We start from the raw sequence: 18,812 nt of genomic DNA on the forward strand, positions 1-18,812 counted from the left end.
GAGTTATGGCCAGACCAACACCCAGACTCCCCTGGCCTCTTGCCTGCTCCTTCTTACAGGAGAGAGAGGTGTACAGCCAGGGTCTCCCAGAACAGTGGAAGAATGGTATGTGTGTGTAAGCAGAGCACCACTGGGCCCCCCCAACAGGCCTCATGCTGATGACATAACAGCCTCAGGCAGGAAGGTTTGGAAGTGAGGTCAGCGTCCACTGAGCCTCCATGCCTTTCTTCTCCTCTGTCATTACCCAACTCCTTTCCCACCCAACTCTGAGCTCCAAGTGAATAGGAGAACACTCCTGGGAGCCAGGGAAGCTGGGTGAGAGCCCTGCCTGGTCCCTGGAGACTCAGCAGTCACTCTCAACCTCTGGGCTCAGTTTCCACACCTGTCAAAACAGGAGCTGGGACCAGACAAAAGTCATCAACGATTTTTTTTTCTTTTTTTTAAAAGAGGACGTTCTCTTTCCTCCCAAATTAAATCTTCTGCTAAACTCTCCCTGCCCACCCCTCATCAGATAAAACCAGAAAAAAGCAGAGGCCCCTGGCTGACAGTCCCTCCCAGCAATCCCCAAGTGCTGTGGGCAGAACCTGGAGCCCCCAAGCCTCCTTCCAGGGGACGGTTCTCATGAGAATTGCTGTCTCTCCTGACCACAGTCATTTTGCACCCCACCCCCCACTCCACTTGCCCTCAGGGTGGGGAGATGTGGAGGCTGGGGAGATTAGGAGCTTTTTAAGGAAACTTCCGGGTCAGAGTCCTGGATCTAAAGTTCGTGTCTTATCTCTACTTGTCTCTCTGTTTTGGGAAAACTGGGGGCCTTGGCTTTGCTGCTGTGGGTTCCCTTCGGAGTCCTTACAACGGGATAACGCTTATCGAGTCACTAAAAGCTGGCGTTTTCTGGGTCACCTTGGCCCTGAAGCCAGCATGGCTTAGTCTCCGGCTGTAAGGGCCCAAGTGGGCTGTGTCTGGGAGCAAGGGCCTTACCGAGTGCCACCACACTCACCCCCCCACCCACAGAAGCCACGGCAGACGCTGGGCTGAGGCGAGGGGCCATGGTGGGGTCTGTGGCACCCGTGGTGACGGAGGCCGGCGGAGCCCACATGAGGTGCCCTTCCCAGCATTCATACTGGCCTCAGCCCTCGCTCAGGGATGGCCCTGGCAGTTCCTCTAAGCCCTTTCTTTCTCTCCGAGGTTTCAAAACAATCAAAAGTGAGACCACCCTAGGGACTGGTTTTTTGGCTTTCTAGGGAGACAGCCGCAGCCTCCACCTGCGGGGAGCTTAGTGGTTACTGAGAGTGTCAGTAGGCCGGGATAGTCACCTCTGTAATCTCATTTACTATTCACAGGGGTCCAGGAGGGAGGAAAGAGGTCACCTGGGGCCACCTTGCTAATTAGGTGGTGGAGCTAGGATCAAATCCAGCTCTTCAGCCGGAGTCTAGGAGCCCCACTCCCCAACAAAGCTGGGAAAAGCACATCCCTCTTTTGGTTTGTTGAGAAGCTGGGTCTTCTCAGGCCCTGAATGAGTCAGTCCCCAGGGTCTTCTCTGGATCGGCATCTCTGCTCGAAACCCACCCCTCCTGAGCCGTGGTTGGGGGCCAGGGAGTGGGCAGCCAGCCTGCCCCTCCAGGAGGCATTCTCAGATGGGGCGAGAGAGCGAGGGAGACCTGAGCCTCCAGCTGCTTCCTACTGAATGCTTCTTGTCTCCAGAATCCACGGGGCAGGGTCGGCCTCCCCAGATCGGGAACACCTGGGAGACAGGCTGCAGAGCAAGGGCAGGAAGAGGGAGGTTGTGCAAGTGCGGGGAAGCATTTGGGCAGCAGGGCGGCTCTCTCAAGGGATCCTGCCTCTGGCTCCCCGCCCCCCATCATGTTGCGGGCTCTCCAAGGGTCACTGAGGCATCTGGACCTATCTCGTGGAGGACAAACAGCAACTCCAGCGGTGGTGGTGGTGGTGGGGGACCATGGCTCCAGTCTCAAGGCCTCTGGGGAGGAAGTAGTGTCTGAGGCAGGAAGAGGAACAGTCCTGGCCCTCACCCTCCCCCACCCCCACATGCCTCTGGGTTGGCATGGTGGTGAGGACAGCAGCAAAGGGAAGATGCCCACGTGGGCCAGCGCTGGGAACAGCAGGCAGTGGGGGTAGGAATCACACGCTCTAGAAACAGACGCTTCCCCTGGTCATGCACAGCGGGTCTGGGGTGGAGGAATGAAAGGCAGAAGCCAGCCCCAAGGCTTTCTCCCAGCTGCCCCCACTCCTCCCCTAGTCAAAATCAGGCCATTCCCAGGACTGGGGGCCCAGCTGTGGTCAGTATGGCCTGAAGGACATTGGGAGAAGGTGGTAAGGACCCATGTGAATGCCGCTCTGTCGTCCCACCCAGGGAGGGACCCAGCACCTCCTGGTACCAGCCATGAAGAACCAGAGTGGAAAAGAACTAAAAGCGTTTTTGGGTCCACCAGACCAGTGCCCCAGAGCCCAGGCTCCCAGATCAATAAAGCAGGGTCAAACAGGGACAACAGAACCCCTGAGGACCAGAGAGAGGGATGTGGGGTAGGGAAGCCTTTGACTTCTGCCCTAGCAGGCTCCTGACCCACGCTTACTCTGAATTTCCTCCTGCTCTGCAGAGTAATTGAAACCAGAAACGACTCCGGGCCAACAATGGCCCCTTGTTCCCAACTCCTCACTCACTTTGTGCTCTGGGCCTGACCACACCATGCCAAGTGGGGAGCTACACCAAGGGGTAAGAGCCCAGGGCTGCTCAAGCCAGGGCTAAGGCAGGAGGTGAGGGCCCTAACCTTGACCACCAGTATACTCTGAGGTTAGTTCATCAAAGCTGGATCTGACTTCATCAGTCTAAGAAAACAGATGTGGCCTGAGCCAGCCTAAGGCCCATCATAGGGGGCCTCTTGCAGGTGATGGCCTTTGACCAGGGAGACAGGGGGCTGCTTGAAAAGCTAAACCTAGAGTCCCTCCAAGAAGACAAAGGGCACCATACCTGGACCTGCCAGCTGGGAAAGGGGCTGTCATCATTGGATGAGAACAGACTCTGTGCCAGCCCTGTGCCAAAGGCTTCATGAATTTCTACATTCAAGTTTCAAAAGGATCCATTTGAAACTGAGGCCCCAAAAGTCAAGTAACTTACTCTGTTCTCCCAACTAATGAATGGAGGAAGGTGGAATGATCCCCAGATCTGTCTGGCCTTAAAGGCCCATCGACCCTGATGGATTCTATGCTGGGGCGCCTGGGTGGCTCAGTGGGTTAAAGCCTCTGCCTTCCAAAATTCTCTTCTGTCTTCTTTACTACATGGTGAGGTCCTTTTCATCCTTTTTTTTTTTTTTTTTTAAAGATTTTATTTATTTATTAAAAAGAGACAGACCCCAAGAAAGGGAACACAAGCAGGGGGAATGGGAGAGGGAGAAGCAGGCCTCCCACTAAGCAGGCAGCCCTATGTAGGGGCTCGACCGCAGGACCCTGGGACCATGACCTGAGCGAAAGGCAGATGCTTAACGAAGGAGCCACCCAGGCACCCTGGTCCTATTCATTCTCTGTGTCCACAGCACAGTGCCTGACATTTAGAGGGTGCTAAGCAAGTAGGAATGCATAAATAAGCTGATGACAAGACGAATGTGTACATCACAGCTCTAGTACATTCTGTCTTTTGACCTTCACAGTAAGCTGGTGATGAAGGTAGAATGGGGATAATTATCCCCATTTAACAGAGAAACTGAGCCCCCCATATCAAAGAACTCAGATGGTGATCTTCTGAGCCCCTTCTGACCTTCTGACTCTCTTCACGCTTGATAGATATAAACCATGACCAAGGGGAAGGCAGAAGAGATCTGAGAAATAAGGTCCAGGAGATAGGGATGCCTGATTCGGGGGAGAGATAGCCAGGAGGCAACTGTTTTAACCAAAAGAAGCTAACAGTGACCAGTTGTGTCCTCCACTCATGGGGCCCTGCGACAGCTGGGGTCCTGTGATAGCTGGAGACTGGTGAGCAACTGGGTGGGGATGGGGAACCTTGGGTCTGGAGAGAAGCAGGCTATGAAATCTCCATCCTCAAAGACCAGGCTCTTTTTCTCAATTAAAAGGGTGAAAGTCTAACACGAAAACAACTGAAATGTCCCTTGGTGCATGAGTGGATCAACAAAACGTGCCCCATGCACACCAGCCTTAAGCATGGAAATTCTGACGCGTTCTACCACGTGGATGAACCTTGAAGGCATCATGCTAGGTGAAGTCACAAAAAGACAAACACTGCAGGATTCCACTTCCATGAAGTCACTGGAATGGGAGAGTCAAAATCATTGACAGAAAGTCAAATGGTGGTTGCCTGGGGAATTACTGTTGTTTTTGTGTGTTGTGTTTTGTTTTGTTCTGTTTTTTAAGTAAGCTGTATGCCCAACACAGGGTTTGAACTCATGACCCTGAAATCTGGAGTTGTGTGCTCTACCGACTGAGCTAGCCAGATGCTTCTGCAGTTACTGTTTAATAGGTATGGTCAGTTAGGATGGTAAGAAAGTTCTGGAGGTGGTGGGGGGGTGCGGGGGAGAAAGAAAGTTCTGGAGATGGACAGTGGTGATGGTCGCACAACAATGTGAATGTACTTACTCCCTCTGGGTGGTACACCTAAAAATCACTAAAATGATAAATTTTATGGTATATACATTTTACCACAGTTGAACAAAAAGTAAGGGCTGAGGCACCTGGGTGGCTCTGTGGATTAAGCCTCTGCCTTTGACTCAGGTCATGATTCCAGGGTCCTGGGATCGAGCCCCACATCAGGCTCTCTGCCGGGCAGGGAGCCTGCTTCTGCCTCTCTCTCTGCCTACTTGCAATCTGTGTCAAATAAATAAATAAAATCTTAAAAAAAAAAAAAAAAGTAACGGTCTAAATATTGTCAGATTTGCCAACCTGGGCTCTGTATCCTAGTCCTGAAGGTGGGGGACTGGCCTTCATGACCTCCTCCTGAGTGTCATTGATAATTGCTCTGAACCCTCAATAAGCTTCCAAGAGGCCGGGGGAAGACTGTTACAGAGATTCCCCTTTTCCCCTTCAGACTCAGGCTCCAGGCTTCAGAAAGGAGGATGGAGACCATGCATCCCATTGGGCCTGAACTTGGCAACTGGGGGTGCAGGGCACCAGCCTGAAGCTGGAGCTTCACCTTTCCTGGCTTGGGACCCTGCCCCTTCCCAGGCCAGGGTCTTGCGCACTCCCAAAGAGAAGCCGCCTTCTACTCTGGGGTGTGGGGGTGCGGCAGAGAGCGGAGGGTGGTGGGTGTCCCCAGGTTTGTGGCAATGAACAGGGGCATGGAGGGGCTCCCCTGGCTTAGGTGGCTTCGAGGTCTCAAACTCCTCTTTAGTCTGGAGTCAGTGGCAAAAACTGAGCTGTGGGGTCCTCAGGGAGAGCTCTCTCCTCTGACCCAGCCAGTCAACAAGGGCTGGGCCCTGGGAATATGCTAATCAGCCAGTGGGTAGGTCCCAGTTGGGGATAGCACATCTGGAGCCTAGAGCGGCATGGTTGGAAATAGACTGGGATAAATATATGGGAGTCCCCTGGGGCCGGGGAGTTGAGGCAGACAAAGGGGGGCCTCCTGGCTGAAAGGATCCTGGGCTGGCCAGGGGCGGGGCGGGGGGGGGCGGCAACGAAGAGGCAGGCAGTGGGGGTGGCCTAGATGCTGAATCTGGAGATACTGGCCCCTTGGGGGAGGAGGGAGGACAACAAAGGGAGGACTCCTGAGCCTGGAAGAGGAGAAACACATCCAGCTGGGGTGGTGGTGGGGGAGGAAAGAAGGGCTCCACTGAATCTGTAATGACAAAAGGGCAGACCCCTGAGGGTCACAGACTGACATTCAAGTCGGTCCCTGCCCCATCTAGAAGCATTTTCTTTCACTCATTTGTCTGGCAGCCAACCAAACATCACCAGCCTGGGCCTGGGCTCCTGAATTTAGAACCCTTGCTCAACCACTGTGGCATGTCCCTCACCCTTCCTGGTTTCAGTTTCCTTCTCCACCCAAAACAGAATTGGATGAAATGCCCTCTAGGAGTCCTCCAGCCGGAAACCCTCCTGATCCTCTTCTCTCATTCATTCCATCAACCTTCCTCTTACTTGTGTGCTCACAATCCCTCCAGCTCAGGGCAGGCGGGCTCCTTAACTTCCTGGGACACTCCCATGAAGGACCTTCCCCCTGAATGCCTACCCTGCTCCCTTTCTGCTGATCCAAGCCTGCCCACCTTGCTAGAGTAACCCAGAGCCTTAAAATGGCAATTAAAGTGCTGGCCATTATGTAAAATGATTTTTATATGGTATAAGAAGTATTTTTGACAACGTAACAAAAAAAGATCATTATAAAGACTACATAGAGCCCTAGAACAAAGAGAGGTTTATGATACGATTATGTGAAAACATGAAAAAAATACAAAATACACACTGTGATTAAAACTACATAAAATTTCTATGCCTGAAGAAGGAAAAAGGCACAAAATCGAATGGCTGTTTCAGAGGAGTGGGAGTAGGGATGGTTAGTGATTATGGATCACATTTCTTTACTATAATTGTCCTTTTCCTTCTAATGTAAACACTGCATTTGGAATTGAAAAAACCCAGTGTTCTCCAATTCCTCTCCCTCCAGCTCCTCCTGGGAGCCTCCCTAACTCCAGCCCACAATGATCTTGCCTTCTTTGAATTCCTCCCGCACACTTTTCCATCTAACTCTGTAGGGAACAGTGGTCCGTGGGAGAGCACCTGCAGAGGGCAAGGCCTGGGTCGGCTTCCAGTCCTGCTTTCAGGCCTGCTTCTGATCCTGGTTCCAGTCTTACTTCTGGTCCTGCTTCTGGCCCCAGTTCTACTTCTTGTTCAAGTCTTACTTCCAGTCCTGACTGTGGTTCCGCTTCCAGCCCTGGTTCCCGTTCTGGTTCTGGTCCTGCTTTTGGTTCTGGTTCTAGTTCTGCTTCAGATCCTGCTTCCAGGACTGGTTCCAGTCTTACTTCCAGTCCTGTTTCCAGTCCTGGTTCCAGTATTACTGCCAGTCCTGGCTCCAGTCCTGTTTCCAGCCCTGGTTCTGGTCCTGGTTCCAGTATTACTGCCAGCCCTGGCTCCAGTCCTGCTTCCAGTCCTGGTTCTAGTCCTGCTTTAGGTCCCGCTTCCAGACCTGGCTCCAGTCTTCCTTCCAGTCCTGCTTCCGGTCCTGGTTCCGGTCCTGACCTCCTCCCCATGGGCTGCCTGGCCTTGGACAGGTTACTCACTGCTTCGTTTCTTCGCTTTCTCATCCACGCATGTGTGATCACTTTGCTTGCCCTAGGGGACCCCTGAGATAGCGGCTGTGAGCATCAGCCCAGTCCTGGGCTCCCAAGAAGCTCTTGGGTGTTGTGATCATCGTTCCTGCCATCTTGTTGCACTTTCTAGTGGCTTGGCATGTCTTAATACACTTGTGTCATCTTAAAGCCAGGCCCTACGGCCCTTGGAGCAGCCAGCCAGTGCTGGGTACAATGCAGAGGGACCCTAGGTCTCCCCGCACTGGCTCTTTCCCCCGTGCCTGTGCTCATTCTGCTTCCCTCCAGGCGCACCGGGCCGTTAAGTGTCCGCCACCAAGGTAAGAGGACTCCAGACTAAGCATGGCTCAGGCTCACTTGCACCATGAAGTGGGATGCTGGAGTGGGACATCGCCCTGGCTCTTTCTCTAGGACCCAGGCTGAGAGACTCCCTGTCAGAGGCCTGGGGCATAGGGACCCAATAGAGGGGAGAGGGCTGGCTTTCCTGCACTAGGTAAGCAGAGGCGGCAGAGGCCTCAGTGTCCTCCTGGGGATGGTGTGGTTGTCATTTTCCTGGCAGGGCCATGGCAAGGATCAGAGGAGATCACATTTGGGCATATGCCTCCAAGAGCACAAGTGCTACACACATGTGTTGCTGATTAGTGCTGCCATTTGCCTGTTCCTAAATGCTGCCCCCATCCCCCAGCCTGCTGCTCCAGATTCCCTGCCCCCATTGCCACATCAGGCAAACCCACATGGAGACTCATTTGGGAACAAACACCTGGAACTCAGGATAGGGGCTCCCAGTGCTGTTCTCTAGATGGACGGGGTGAGAAGGGGCACAGATGGGGACAGAGGTGGGCCTTCTTCCCCCTGCCTCTCCTTTAGGCGACCTGAATGTTAGCAAGGATAGCCCCTACCACAAAGCCACCCTTTGCTCCATCCTCGGGGCCTGCTTTAGGGGAGCAGAACCAAGTGCCAGGGGCTGGTGCCAATTTCCTTCCTTGGACACGTGGCAGAAAGGGAGGTGGGAGAAGCTGTGGGAACAAACCGTTCCGTGGCTCTGGTGGGCCTGGCCACATGGGAATGGCTCAGTGCAGGCTTCCCACCCAGCCCGGTCATCCTCAGGGGCTCCGAGGGGGCATCACAGGGCAAGCAGACCTCGCGGGACACCCCCACCCCTCCCCGACCCACAGGAAGGCTAGCAAGACGGCTCCACGGCTGACGGCCAAGGGCTGCACCAGGGCTGGGCCCTGAGGAGGTGAGGGCTGGGAGACTTCGAAGTCCTCTAGGGAATGCTGGCTCCGGCCTGGCCACTCACAGGCCCAGGTCAGCTGGCAGCAGGAAGGTTTGTGTTTCTTTTAATATCAACTCCCAGGCATTTAACATTCCTCGAAGCTTAAACACAGAAACATTTTCCTTACCAGACTCTGCTTTCTGCTCTGCCAAACATAACCTGGCTTCCTCCCCTTCCCCCAAAGCCTCCATCTGCTCCTGTCTCCAAGATGTAATGATTTATGGTGTGTTTCCCCTGGGGCTTGTGCAGCTGACAGAAACGAGGAGGAGGGGAGCAACGGGGCTTGAAGTCCAGGTGGGGACAATGCCACGGGGCCCTGGAATCTGGGTTCTGGAGGGCGTCAGGGCCCGTGATGCTCCCTGAGAGGGCTGCCCTGGACAGCCTTCTGACCTCGTCCATTTCATGGCCACCCATGGCCCACGGAGCAGGGCACCCACACATTTCTTGGCTGGATACTTCCTGAGGCTAAGCAGGCAGAACCCCTTCCCTGCCCCGTCCCTCTGGCCAGCCCAGGGTTGCAGAGACAGGGCTCTCACCCCTCATCCCTGCAGGAAGTGGGGTCCCAGGGCTGAATCTGCAGACCTCTCTCTCATCTAAATGACGAAGGACTGGCTTCCAGTTGCCTGGCAGTACCGTTTCCCAGGCGACGGTGCTGAAGAGCTGGTCCCACGGCAGGAGGAAGGGACATGCACAGGAACACAGGGGGACACGAGGCAGATGGCTAGGCCCCCACCCAATGATGCCACTCTGCTGTTCAAACACTCAGGTGAAACAGATGGGGAGAAGAAGAGGACCCCACGGGTCCCCAAAGGGCACTACCACCAAGAACACCGAGCCAGAAGCTAGATCTCAAACTCCGCAGCCTCCACGGGGCATCAGAGAACAAACTCCCCTGGCCCCGACACTGGCCAGATCACATCTGGGCAGTTATTAAGAAGCTTAGAACAGGGGCGCCTGGGTGGCTCAGTGGGTTAAGCCTCTGCCTTCAGCTCAGGTCATGATCCCAGGGTCCTGGGATTGAGCCCCGCATTAGGCTCTCCAGTCAGCAGGGAGCCTGCTTCCCCCTCGCTCTCTATGTGCTGCTCTGCCTACTTGTGATCTCTCTATGTCAAAGAAATAAAATCTTTAAAAAAAAAAAAAAGAAAGGAAAAGAAAAAGAAGCTCAGAACACCGAATGCTCATAGGCTCAGTCCCAGTGCCAGTTTCCCTTGATTTCAGGGTTACCAGAACCCATCCTCAATGAGGCCACTTGTGTGTCCCAAGCATGAGGCCACAACTGGTGCCAGATGGAGTGTGGATGGCTCTGAATGTCAGCCTCCCAGACCTGCATCCTCTTGATAGGGAAATGAACAGCAGTCATCTTTAGAACTGGCAGAATGTTCCAGAGACACAGGCTGCAAACCAGGGCCTCCAAGAAACAGCTGAGGCACATATACTCTTAACCTGACTCTGACCTGGCTCTATCATTATCCAGAGACCCCACCTGCAGTCAATGAACTCCTGGCATGAGTAAGGCCCAGCAGCTGTAGCAGCAAGTCAGAGACCAGCCCCCAGGAAACCACTGGGAATCCCAAGCCCTTCCAGTCCAGTGGCAAACGCTCAAGGCTTCACTCCTCCAATGCCAGACACGACTAACCAAACACAGCATTCATGGATACAGCCTCAGAATCCTTCTTAATACAATGTTCCTGGGAAGAGCCCCCAGCAGACCAGAGGTGGGATATGAAAACAAAGATAGTTGTCACCCCTCCTGTCCGTTGTGCAGAGGTGTGCATATCATGCACCAGAACCTGGGATGGAAGCCTAAAAAAGCCAGAACACATGGGCTTCTGGAGGCAAAGTAGGACACCATCTCTAAAAAAAAAAAAAAAGAGGGAAAAAAAAAAAAAAAAGACATCATCTCCAGCAGGAGAGAACCACCACCTTGAGGAACTTGTCTCAAACCAGTTTTGAACCCAAGTCACAAAAGGCCAGGCACCTTCACCAAGAAGGCAGGTGAGAAGGACTGCTTCCCAGTAATACTACCTCCTGGCAGCTCCTAGAGGCCTGCCTTGGTGCCATGGCTCTCACCTGGATCTGCCCTTTGCCCATGATCTTGTCCACGATCTCGTTGTTGTCCTTGTTGACCTTGGTCTTGTCGTAGCACTTTTCGTAGCACAGGATCCTCAGGGACTGGGAGCCCTCCAGCTCAATCTCAAATTCCTGGGGAAAGACGGTATGACGACCCTGAATCTCCAAGGCTGACACACACAGCTTCCTGGCTAGTGTGGGCCCCAACTTGGCAAGGGTGAGAGGGGGGTGCCCAGGGCTCAAGAGGAGCATGTCAGAAGGCATGCAGGAAACTTCCTCCCTTGCTACAGCTCCAGAAGGCTCTGAATTGCTGGCATAGTAGAGTCTGGGCCTGAGCTGAAAACCCCACGTCTAGCCATAAACACAGTATCAGACACTAAGTGAGCAGGGAGTGGAGGGCAGAGAGGTTAGGGAGACGGAAGTCACCCAGCCAGCAGGCCCGACCATCCCCCATCAACAGCGAGGGAGCACAGGGAGTGGGGTGGGCATGCTTGGTGACAAGCTCAGGGGTCCCTGCGGGGACGCCAGCCGCCTCCACTCACCTCATCCCACTTGGGCTCTGTCGTGTCCCGGAACACCCTGGTTTTGGCTTTGCTGACGAAATAGCCAAAGGAATCCACTTCCAGGGTACAGTACAGGTCTGCAGCAGGGATGGGCAGAGACACACCAAGTGAGGCCCAAGACTCAGGACCTCGGGAGGGCAAGGCGGATAACTGCCTCTGTCCCCCCAACCTCCCTGCAGGACACCCTCTGTGTTCCCCTTCCCCCAGCCCTATGGGCTCTGACTCCTTCCCACTTCTCTGCCCTCCAGCTACACTGGCTTCTGCCCTCTGACTTGCCCCGCTGCTCCCACCTGAGGCCCTTATGCCTGCAGTCCCTCCATCCCCGGTCCTTGCTCGGTTGCTCGTCACCATTGAAGCCTCAGGCCAAAGTCTTCACTGGCTAGACTGGCTTCCCTTCACCCACCAACCCCAGGTTCCTGAACAGGGCACCTGGTTATTTGAGGCGGAAGTCTCTGGAGGGCGTCTGACCTCTGGGTGCTGAAAATCTGGAGTAACCCCCACTCATGGCGACAATCAAAAATGCCCCCAAAGCCTAGCTGCTTGTTTTCTTCACAGTTAAGTTCTCTTTTCTGCCTGTTTCCCCTCACTGTATCAACCCCACACAGGCAGAAGCCCCCAGTGAGACCCAGCTGACAGGGACACGGCACTGGGGGGCCACCCCAGGCACTCTGCAAATCCACACCCTCCCTGTGGGGCTCAGACCCTGACACCTGTCCCTGTCCACGGGAGTGACCACGGTTGCATCCCAGTGGGATGGCGCATGGGAAGGGCCTTGGGGCTATCCGAGCCAATCCTCTGCAGTGGGAATCAAGGGGCAGAGGTCAGAGGGTGGACATCCATGCCCCTCAAGGCCCCACTCAAGGGCTTTCCTCAGAAGGGAGAGTGGATGGAGCTGCCCCCAAGTTGTCTTTGGCCGGGTAGGATGGGGACCAGACAGAGCTGGATATCAGGGCATGCTGTGAGGTGGGCACAGATTAACAGGCGAACAACACCAGAGGCCTTAAGCACCCTGGCCTCTGCCAGGTCAGAAAGCAGGTAGAGAGATGGAGGGCGAGAGTGCCGTCCCCATTTACTGACTTTCATGTGAGTGAGCACTGTCAGGGGTTAGGGGGTAGTTCGTGAGCTAGAAGGAAGGCTTTGAGTCTCACTGTCTGGGTTCAAATCCCAGCTCTGCACAAATCACTGAACCTCTCTGCCTTAGTGCTTTCATGTGCAAAGCAGGACTAACAATGGTGCCTACACCCCAGGCCTGACTGTGCAGATGTAATGAACGTATTGGGACAGAGAGCCACAGCTGAAGATTCATGGGGCCTGAGCCCACTGAGTCAGAGTGAACACATGTGCGGTGCAGGAGGCTGGTAGAGGGAGGTGGGAAGGATGATGTGGAGGTCAGGAGAGATTTCTGTAGCAGCTCACCTCATGTCTAACCTGTGACCCCGTTTGGAGGGAGAACACCTGCTCTGGGAGAGGAGGCCATGCCACCTCCATGGCCCTGCTCCCTGAGGCCCATCCCAGCCAACAGAGAGCAAAGAGCGAGGGTAAGGCATCTGGGCATGCTGGGCCACAGACTTAGGTGTGTGGAACAACCTTCTAGAACTTTACCAATCAGGACTATTCCTGGGCAGTGCCCCCTAGAAAGAGGTTCCATGTGTCTGGGGAGGGCCCAGGAGGCTGCCTTGCAGCATGGCCTGAGTGGTGAGCTCTGTGGTCCTGGCCATAATGAGAAACATTGCTCTAAAGCAAAGGGTCTGGGCTTTGGTAAATGGAGTATTAGGGACCTCAGAGTGACATCAAGGGCATCAGAGCAGAAATGCACTTGAAAAGGCTCCGGAACAGGCCAAGGCATCACCTACACACTGGCCATCTTTGAGCTTTCTCTAGCACCTAGTAAGGTATCCAGGCACCCAGCAGTAAGGGACCCCCATGAACGTCATAGGAAATGCTTGTCAAATGGCTATCTGCGTGGTGCTGGACAGGTTGGGGGGCCCAGGGCAGACCTCTCCTTCCAGAGACGAAGAGTAGGGAGAGGGAAGGGGCAGGTGGGGAGGAGAGGAGTCAGGATCCCTGGGTTTCTGATCCTCTGTGAGGTTCAGTCCCTTTATCTATAACTCAGTTTTCTCATCTGGCAAATGGGAAGAAAAATTCCTATGGGGGGGGGGGACCTAGATAAGTGTAACTGTATCTTGCCAAACACTAAGAACTGCAAGGATGTGGGCGATGGTGATAAAGAAGGCAGGAAAAGGGACGTGTGTGGCAGGGTGCTGGCACAGCAGGGCACTCAGGCATCTCTAGGAGAAAGAAGCTGAGGCTCTGAGAGGTTAATAGATTTGCCTGAGGTCCCACAGCTTGACAGGGGCAGATGTGGGGTCAGGGTCCAGGATTTCAGACACCCAGAAGCTAGGGAGGGCTTAGGGAAGAGCAGACCTTGGAGACACAAGGCAGGAACGACCCTCCTGCCAAGAGGAGCTGGTACCTGACTGCTGGGGAAATGCCCACCCACATGTCAGGGCCCCAGCCTGGGGAGAGCAAGGCAGACTTGATGAGCCATGGGAGGCCCCTTCAATGGGTCCACAGGGATTTCCTGTGAAAGGATGAACCATGGCCCCTGCTCTTCCTAGGGCTAGGGGTCAGGGGTACTTACTGGCTGACTGCTTGAACCCCTTGGCAGAGTGGACGATGACATGGAGGAAGCCATAGAGTCCAGGAGACTCATCGTCTGTAAGAGAGGAACCACCTGGTTAGGTTTGGCGAGAGGCCGGCTTCAGACCCCCCTTCTCACCCCAGGCTCCCAGGAAGGCCAAAAGGGTGGCAGATACCATCTGAGCCCTGGTCTCGCAGCACCACCTAGTGGCTGGAGGAAGAAGTTTCCAGAGCCCACTGCTTCCTGGAATTTGACCTGGTACCCCTTCTCCCTCCACTCAGCCTGGAAGGCCAATCCCCATCTTCCCTGCTGGGCCAGGGATCTCATACCATTCCACCAGGGGCACTTTTCCTTCCCCTCTAAAAACTGCTTATCCCCCGGCTGGCTGTCCTCCTCAGTGTAGCCTTTCAAAGTGAAAATTAACCAATATACATCTGCCCCCTAGGGGGCAGATTAACCCCATATGGGGAGGAGAGCCTGCCTTCAAACCCCTCCCCAGCATCCACGGGGCAGCCAGATTCTACCCATTCTGGACCAGCACTGATCATGGCTCTCCCTCGCTCAAAAAAACCTCCCACTGGTCCCTCAGCTTAAACAAACTCCTTTGCTTGGCATTCCAAGATCTGCCCCTGGAAACTTCTAGCCTTATTCATCATATGCTAATCCACCTACCCTTTTCCCCTCCACCTCCACCAGGCCCCATGCTTCGGTCTTTTGCTTCCATCATCTGACTACCTCATGAACATATAACAACACGATTCCAGTGCACAAGGGTGCCAGAGCCTTCTCTCAAGCCAGAGGGGGCCGGGGAGCAGTTGGGACCATGTGAACTCAGTAGAGAACAACCCCTGTTTGAGCTCTCTGTGTGCCTGGAAACTGGGTTGTTACAACCACGTGTCTGGCTAGGTCCTTATGGAAGGTTCCAGCAATGCCCTGGGAGCTTGGACCTGCTGATCTGATCAGACAACCTTGGGTTCTCGATCTTACCGTCTTTATTGCTGGTGACGGGAATGTTGTGTACAGTCCTAAGTTTGAAACAGGATCCCGTGAGCACCTGGAGCTCCACGGAGCTCAGGACAAAGGCCTGGAGATCTGCAGAGGAGCCAAGAAAGGACAACATCATCAGATCCATCAGGACCCGCTGCTCTTCTCTGGGGGCTGCTGCAGGAAAACAGCTTAGCTCCAGGGGCAGAGTTGGTCCCCAGAAGGGAGGGTAAGATTTGTAGGGACATAGGGACATAGGAACAGTCACAGGTGGCTCACAATTGCGTGTGTGCAACCGTGAGAGCAAGAGAGAGAGAGACAGACAAGCCTGAGCTGTGGGCCCAATCCTATTGCTAATTTATTCTGTGCCATTAAGCAAATCACTTCAGTTCCTTGGGCCTCAATAAGTGCCACCCACTCTGGCCCCTTACAGACAGCCCCAGAGGAGACTGCAGATATGAAAGTACGTGAAAACACAGAAGGCCACCCTTGCCATGGACACCCTCAGGGCAGCCTAGAAGGGGAACGCAACTTTACCTTTCTTCTGTAGCTTCTGAATGGCTTCTCTCCATTCTGACCTCTCATAGTCTGAGGACAGTAAAAACAGGTAGCTCTGAAGAGAGGAGAAGAGAATTCAATAGAGTGACCATGTGGCCAAGCGCATTCCTGGCTCCCTCCTGCCCATGTACCCTGAGGCTTGGTGAAGGTGGGAGCTGGGAAGAGAGCCTCCTTTCCCGGAAGCCCAGCCACAGGAGTGGCAGTGCTGGTGATGGCCAGCAGGGGGCACTGGCTCCACACCAGCTGGCGGAGGCAGTCCCCAGTCCAGTAGGAGCTGGGACAGCATCCTTGCAAACTGGGCCTGAGTCCCTGAGTCCCACAAGTCATGGACAGGAGCCCTAGAGAACAGGCAGCCCCGGGACCAAGAAAAGGGGCCACCTCTGTCCCGTCCCCACCCCTTTCTGACCTTTCCATTACGATTGTGGATCCGAAACGGGATCGTTGGGGAGTTAAGCAGCAGCAGGAACTCATTCTCAAACATCTTCTTTTTCAGGCGCTCGATGGCCCGGCTCTGTCCTTTGTTGGCTTTCTGTGGGGGCCGGAGGGCACAGATGGTTTCCCTCACACAAGCCCCTCCTCCCTCGGCAGCTCTAAGCAAAGCATTTCCTTGTGCATTCATTATGTCTTTTAATTTTTTTTTTTTTTTGGTATTTTATGATGCTCTGACATCTTGGGGGAGCCCAGCTGTCCAGGGAGAAAGCTACCTTCCCAGGGCAAGCTGACCCTTAAGCTGGTAAACATGCGCATACCTTCCATATACAAACCAATTGGTCCTGAGTTCCTGCCCCCATTCACCAAGCTAATGTTCCCCTACCCGTCTTCTCTCAGTGCCATCAGCCTAATAATGTCATCACTCAGTCACTTCTGTAAATCAGATCCTGGGTACCCCACTTCAGAACCTCAGACACCGTTCAGCAGAAGGCCCTAACAGCTGGCCTGGCACACGGGGCCTCCCAAGGCTGGGGCTGTCCTCTGTGTCCAGCCGAGGCACCTACCACGCCTGCCTTGACCCCTCCACCTCAGCTGCACCACACCATGCCTTGTTCTGGAACAAGCCCCACTTTTGCAGAGAAGGTACCAGAGAGAAATAGGAGCGCAGTCAGGTTTACCAGTCTTGCCTGTTAAGAGGAAAGAACCAGAAGCAATCTAAATATCTCCTACATCATTGCGCAGCCAAGCGATAGAATAGGCTACAGCTGTTAAAAAGATTCTGACAGATCTGGAGAGCTCTACAGAGCACCATTCAGGGAAAAGCTTGAGTGGCAAAAATGGCACACAGAGTCTCGTCTCATTAAAAAAAAAAAAAAAAAGACAAACCAGTATAAGCATAGAAGAGTCTAGAAGAATACACCTCAAACTGTTAACAGTGGGGGGTGGGTGATAATCTGTTACAGCCTGTAGGCTTCAGTATTCTATTTCTTGTGATAACAAGCCAGCGTTAGGTTGGTGATGAGAACAAAAAGAAGTTTTAAGAAAGTATTATTGAAAGAATCAATCATGCTTCTTCTGTGACTCAGAGAACAACAATGCGCCTCCCTGGTGACTCTCCTCACATTATGTCACATGCTGAGGTCAGTCACCGGCAAGACACGGACTCCGTGAGGTGTCTGGCACACCCCTGCAGCGAGCGGCTAGTGGAGCTCAGGAAGTGTGGGTCTGACTGAGCAGAAGAGGCCATGTCTGTGCACCCGGGGCGGGAGGGAGGGGACAAAGTCCACCAGCAACCAGCTGGGAGAAACAGGCAGGGAAGATGCCCTGGGGTGGGGGTGGGGGCCAGTGCCAGGTGGGGAGACAGGCTCCACTGAGGCAGTGGGGGAAGGAGAGGGAGGTCAAGGCCAGTCAGGAAGAGGACACCTCTGCCCCTCTCTGGGCTGATGTGCTCCCAAGAAGACCCTCAGTCCTTGGTCAACCCATACCCCAGACATCCCTGGGGTCATTACTGTGGTCTTCCTCTCCTTCAAAGAGGTCTGTCTAAACTGAAAGGGGTGTTTTCTTTTTTTTTTTTAAGATTTTATTTAATTATTTGACAGAGAGAGAAAGATCACAAGTAGACAGAGAGGCAGGCAGAGAGGGAGAAGCAGGCTCCCCACTGAGAGCCCGATATGGGGCCTGATCCCAGGACCCTGAGACCATGACCTGAGCCAAAGGCAGAGGCCTAACCCAACTGAGCCACCCAGGCGCCCTTAAGCTGAAAGCCTTCTTAGAAGCCATCTAAGCACAGATTCCTCAACAACTGTTTACAAAGCACCTACTATGTGCTGAATCCTAGAGACATAGAACTGGAGAAAACAGCACTGTTGCTAGAGTTTAAATTCATATGGGGAAAAGAGAAGGTGGCCTGTGCAATTACAATTCAGGACCAATAACGCAAAATAAAGAGGCAGACCCCAGGACCTTTCCAGACACAGTGGGTACACAGCAGGGAAGGCTTCTGGCGAGGTGTGGCCTAAGCTGAACTGACAGGTGGCAAAGGGAAAACAGGCCAACAAACCAAGCCTCTTCCCGCCCTTTATGACATGCATGGGGAAGCCTCCTGAGGTAAAGGGGACTTTCCTCTAGCGACTGTTTTCAAATATATGAATTTAAGGCTATACATTTTCCTCTAAAGAGTGCTTTGGCCATACCTGTGGGTTTTGATATGTGTACTCTCATTTTCATGCAGTTCTAAATAGTCTGCAGTTTCCATTAGGATTTCCTCTTTACCTTGCAAGTTTTAATTTTCTAGGCATATACTTTAAGTATATTCTAGTTGTTCATTTCTGATTTTGTTACAGTGTGGATGGACTGTGAATATAACCAGCATGCTATCAATTTTTTTAGAGCCACCCGGCTGGCTCAGTCAGTAAAGCATGTGACTCTTGATCTCAGGGTTGTGAGCTTAAGCCCCATGTCTGGTAGAGCTTATTTTAAAAATAAATTACCAAAAACGTGTTTTTTAAATTTTCGATTTCCTTTGTGGCTTTAATACATGACAGATGTGTATAAATGTTGGGTATGGGCACAGGCTTCTGTGCATTTTCAGATTAAGCAGGAACATGTTAACTGTGTCATTCAAAGCCGCTCTCCCCTTACTTATTTGCCTACTTGATCTATCAGTTTCTGAGAGGCTCTTCAAGCTCCTTCTCTTACACCCATCCTTCTTTTCCTCAAGAAGGCCTTCTCTTGCTTTCCTTTTCTATGGTACTTGACATACAGTAGGAAGCTCCCCATCACTAGCCCCACTAAATTCTGAGCACTGACTTTTTGGCCCTCCTTCCATCTGCTCTGTGCTAATGTGCCACCACCACAGTCTTTCCCTGACTTGGTACTTGAGGCATCTTACTCGAGCATCCCGTCTCCCTTATCAGACTCTCAAGCCTTACAACCTCCCCTCCTTCTGCCACCCTGCCACACCCAGTCCAAAGGGCCCGGAGGAAAAGGGCCTCCCCTCCCTACTCTCTCAGTTCAGATACCAGGCCCTG

At 53.4% G+C, this 18,812-nt stretch overlaps 1 protein-coding gene and 2 long non-coding RNA genes across 10 annotated transcripts in view; all 3 read right to left on the reverse strand.

Annotated features, from left to right (window-relative positions):
• Window positions 1–18,812, reverse strand: part of LOC309851678 — a 355,127-nt gene that overhangs the window by 203,630 nt on the left and 132,685 nt on the right. The gene's annotated exons all lie outside the window — the stretch shown is intronic.
• The window catches only part of ABR (ABR activator of RhoGEF and GTPase), a 176,193-nt gene that overhangs the window by 28,713 nt on the left and 128,668 nt on the right, over window positions 1–18,812 (reverse strand). For all 8 annotated transcript variants that reach the window (XM_082707031.1, XM_082707029.1, XM_082707032.1 and 5 more), the window contains 6 exons: window positions 15,758–15,880; window positions 15,331–15,406; window positions 14,797–14,901; window positions 13,810–13,884; window positions 11,148–11,245; window positions 10,606–10,737 (listed from right to left, as the gene is read on the reverse strand). In XM_082707031.1, coding sequence (XP_082563157.1) covers window positions 10,606–10,737; window positions 11,148–11,245; window positions 13,810–13,884; window positions 14,797–14,901; window positions 15,331–15,406; window positions 15,758–15,880 — 609 coding nt within the window. The remainder of the gene's footprint in view (window positions 1–10,605; window positions 10,738–11,147; window positions 11,246–13,809; window positions 13,885–14,796; window positions 14,902–15,330; window positions 15,407–15,757; window positions 15,881–18,812) is intronic.
• LOC309851700 lies at window positions 15,977–18,811 on the reverse strand. Its single transcript, XR_014304880.1, has 2 exons — window positions 16,932–18,811; window positions 15,977–16,469 (listed from the first exon to the last, which is right to left on the reverse strand). It is a non-coding gene; the product is annotated as an uncharacterized lncRNA (long non-coding RNA).

The sequence above is a fragment of the Mustela nivalis genome (genome assembly GCF_964662115.1).
Source record: "Mustela nivalis genome assembly, chromosome: 17".
Lineage (NCBI taxonomy): Eukaryota > Metazoa > Chordata > Mammalia > Carnivora > Mustelidae > Mustela > Mustela nivalis.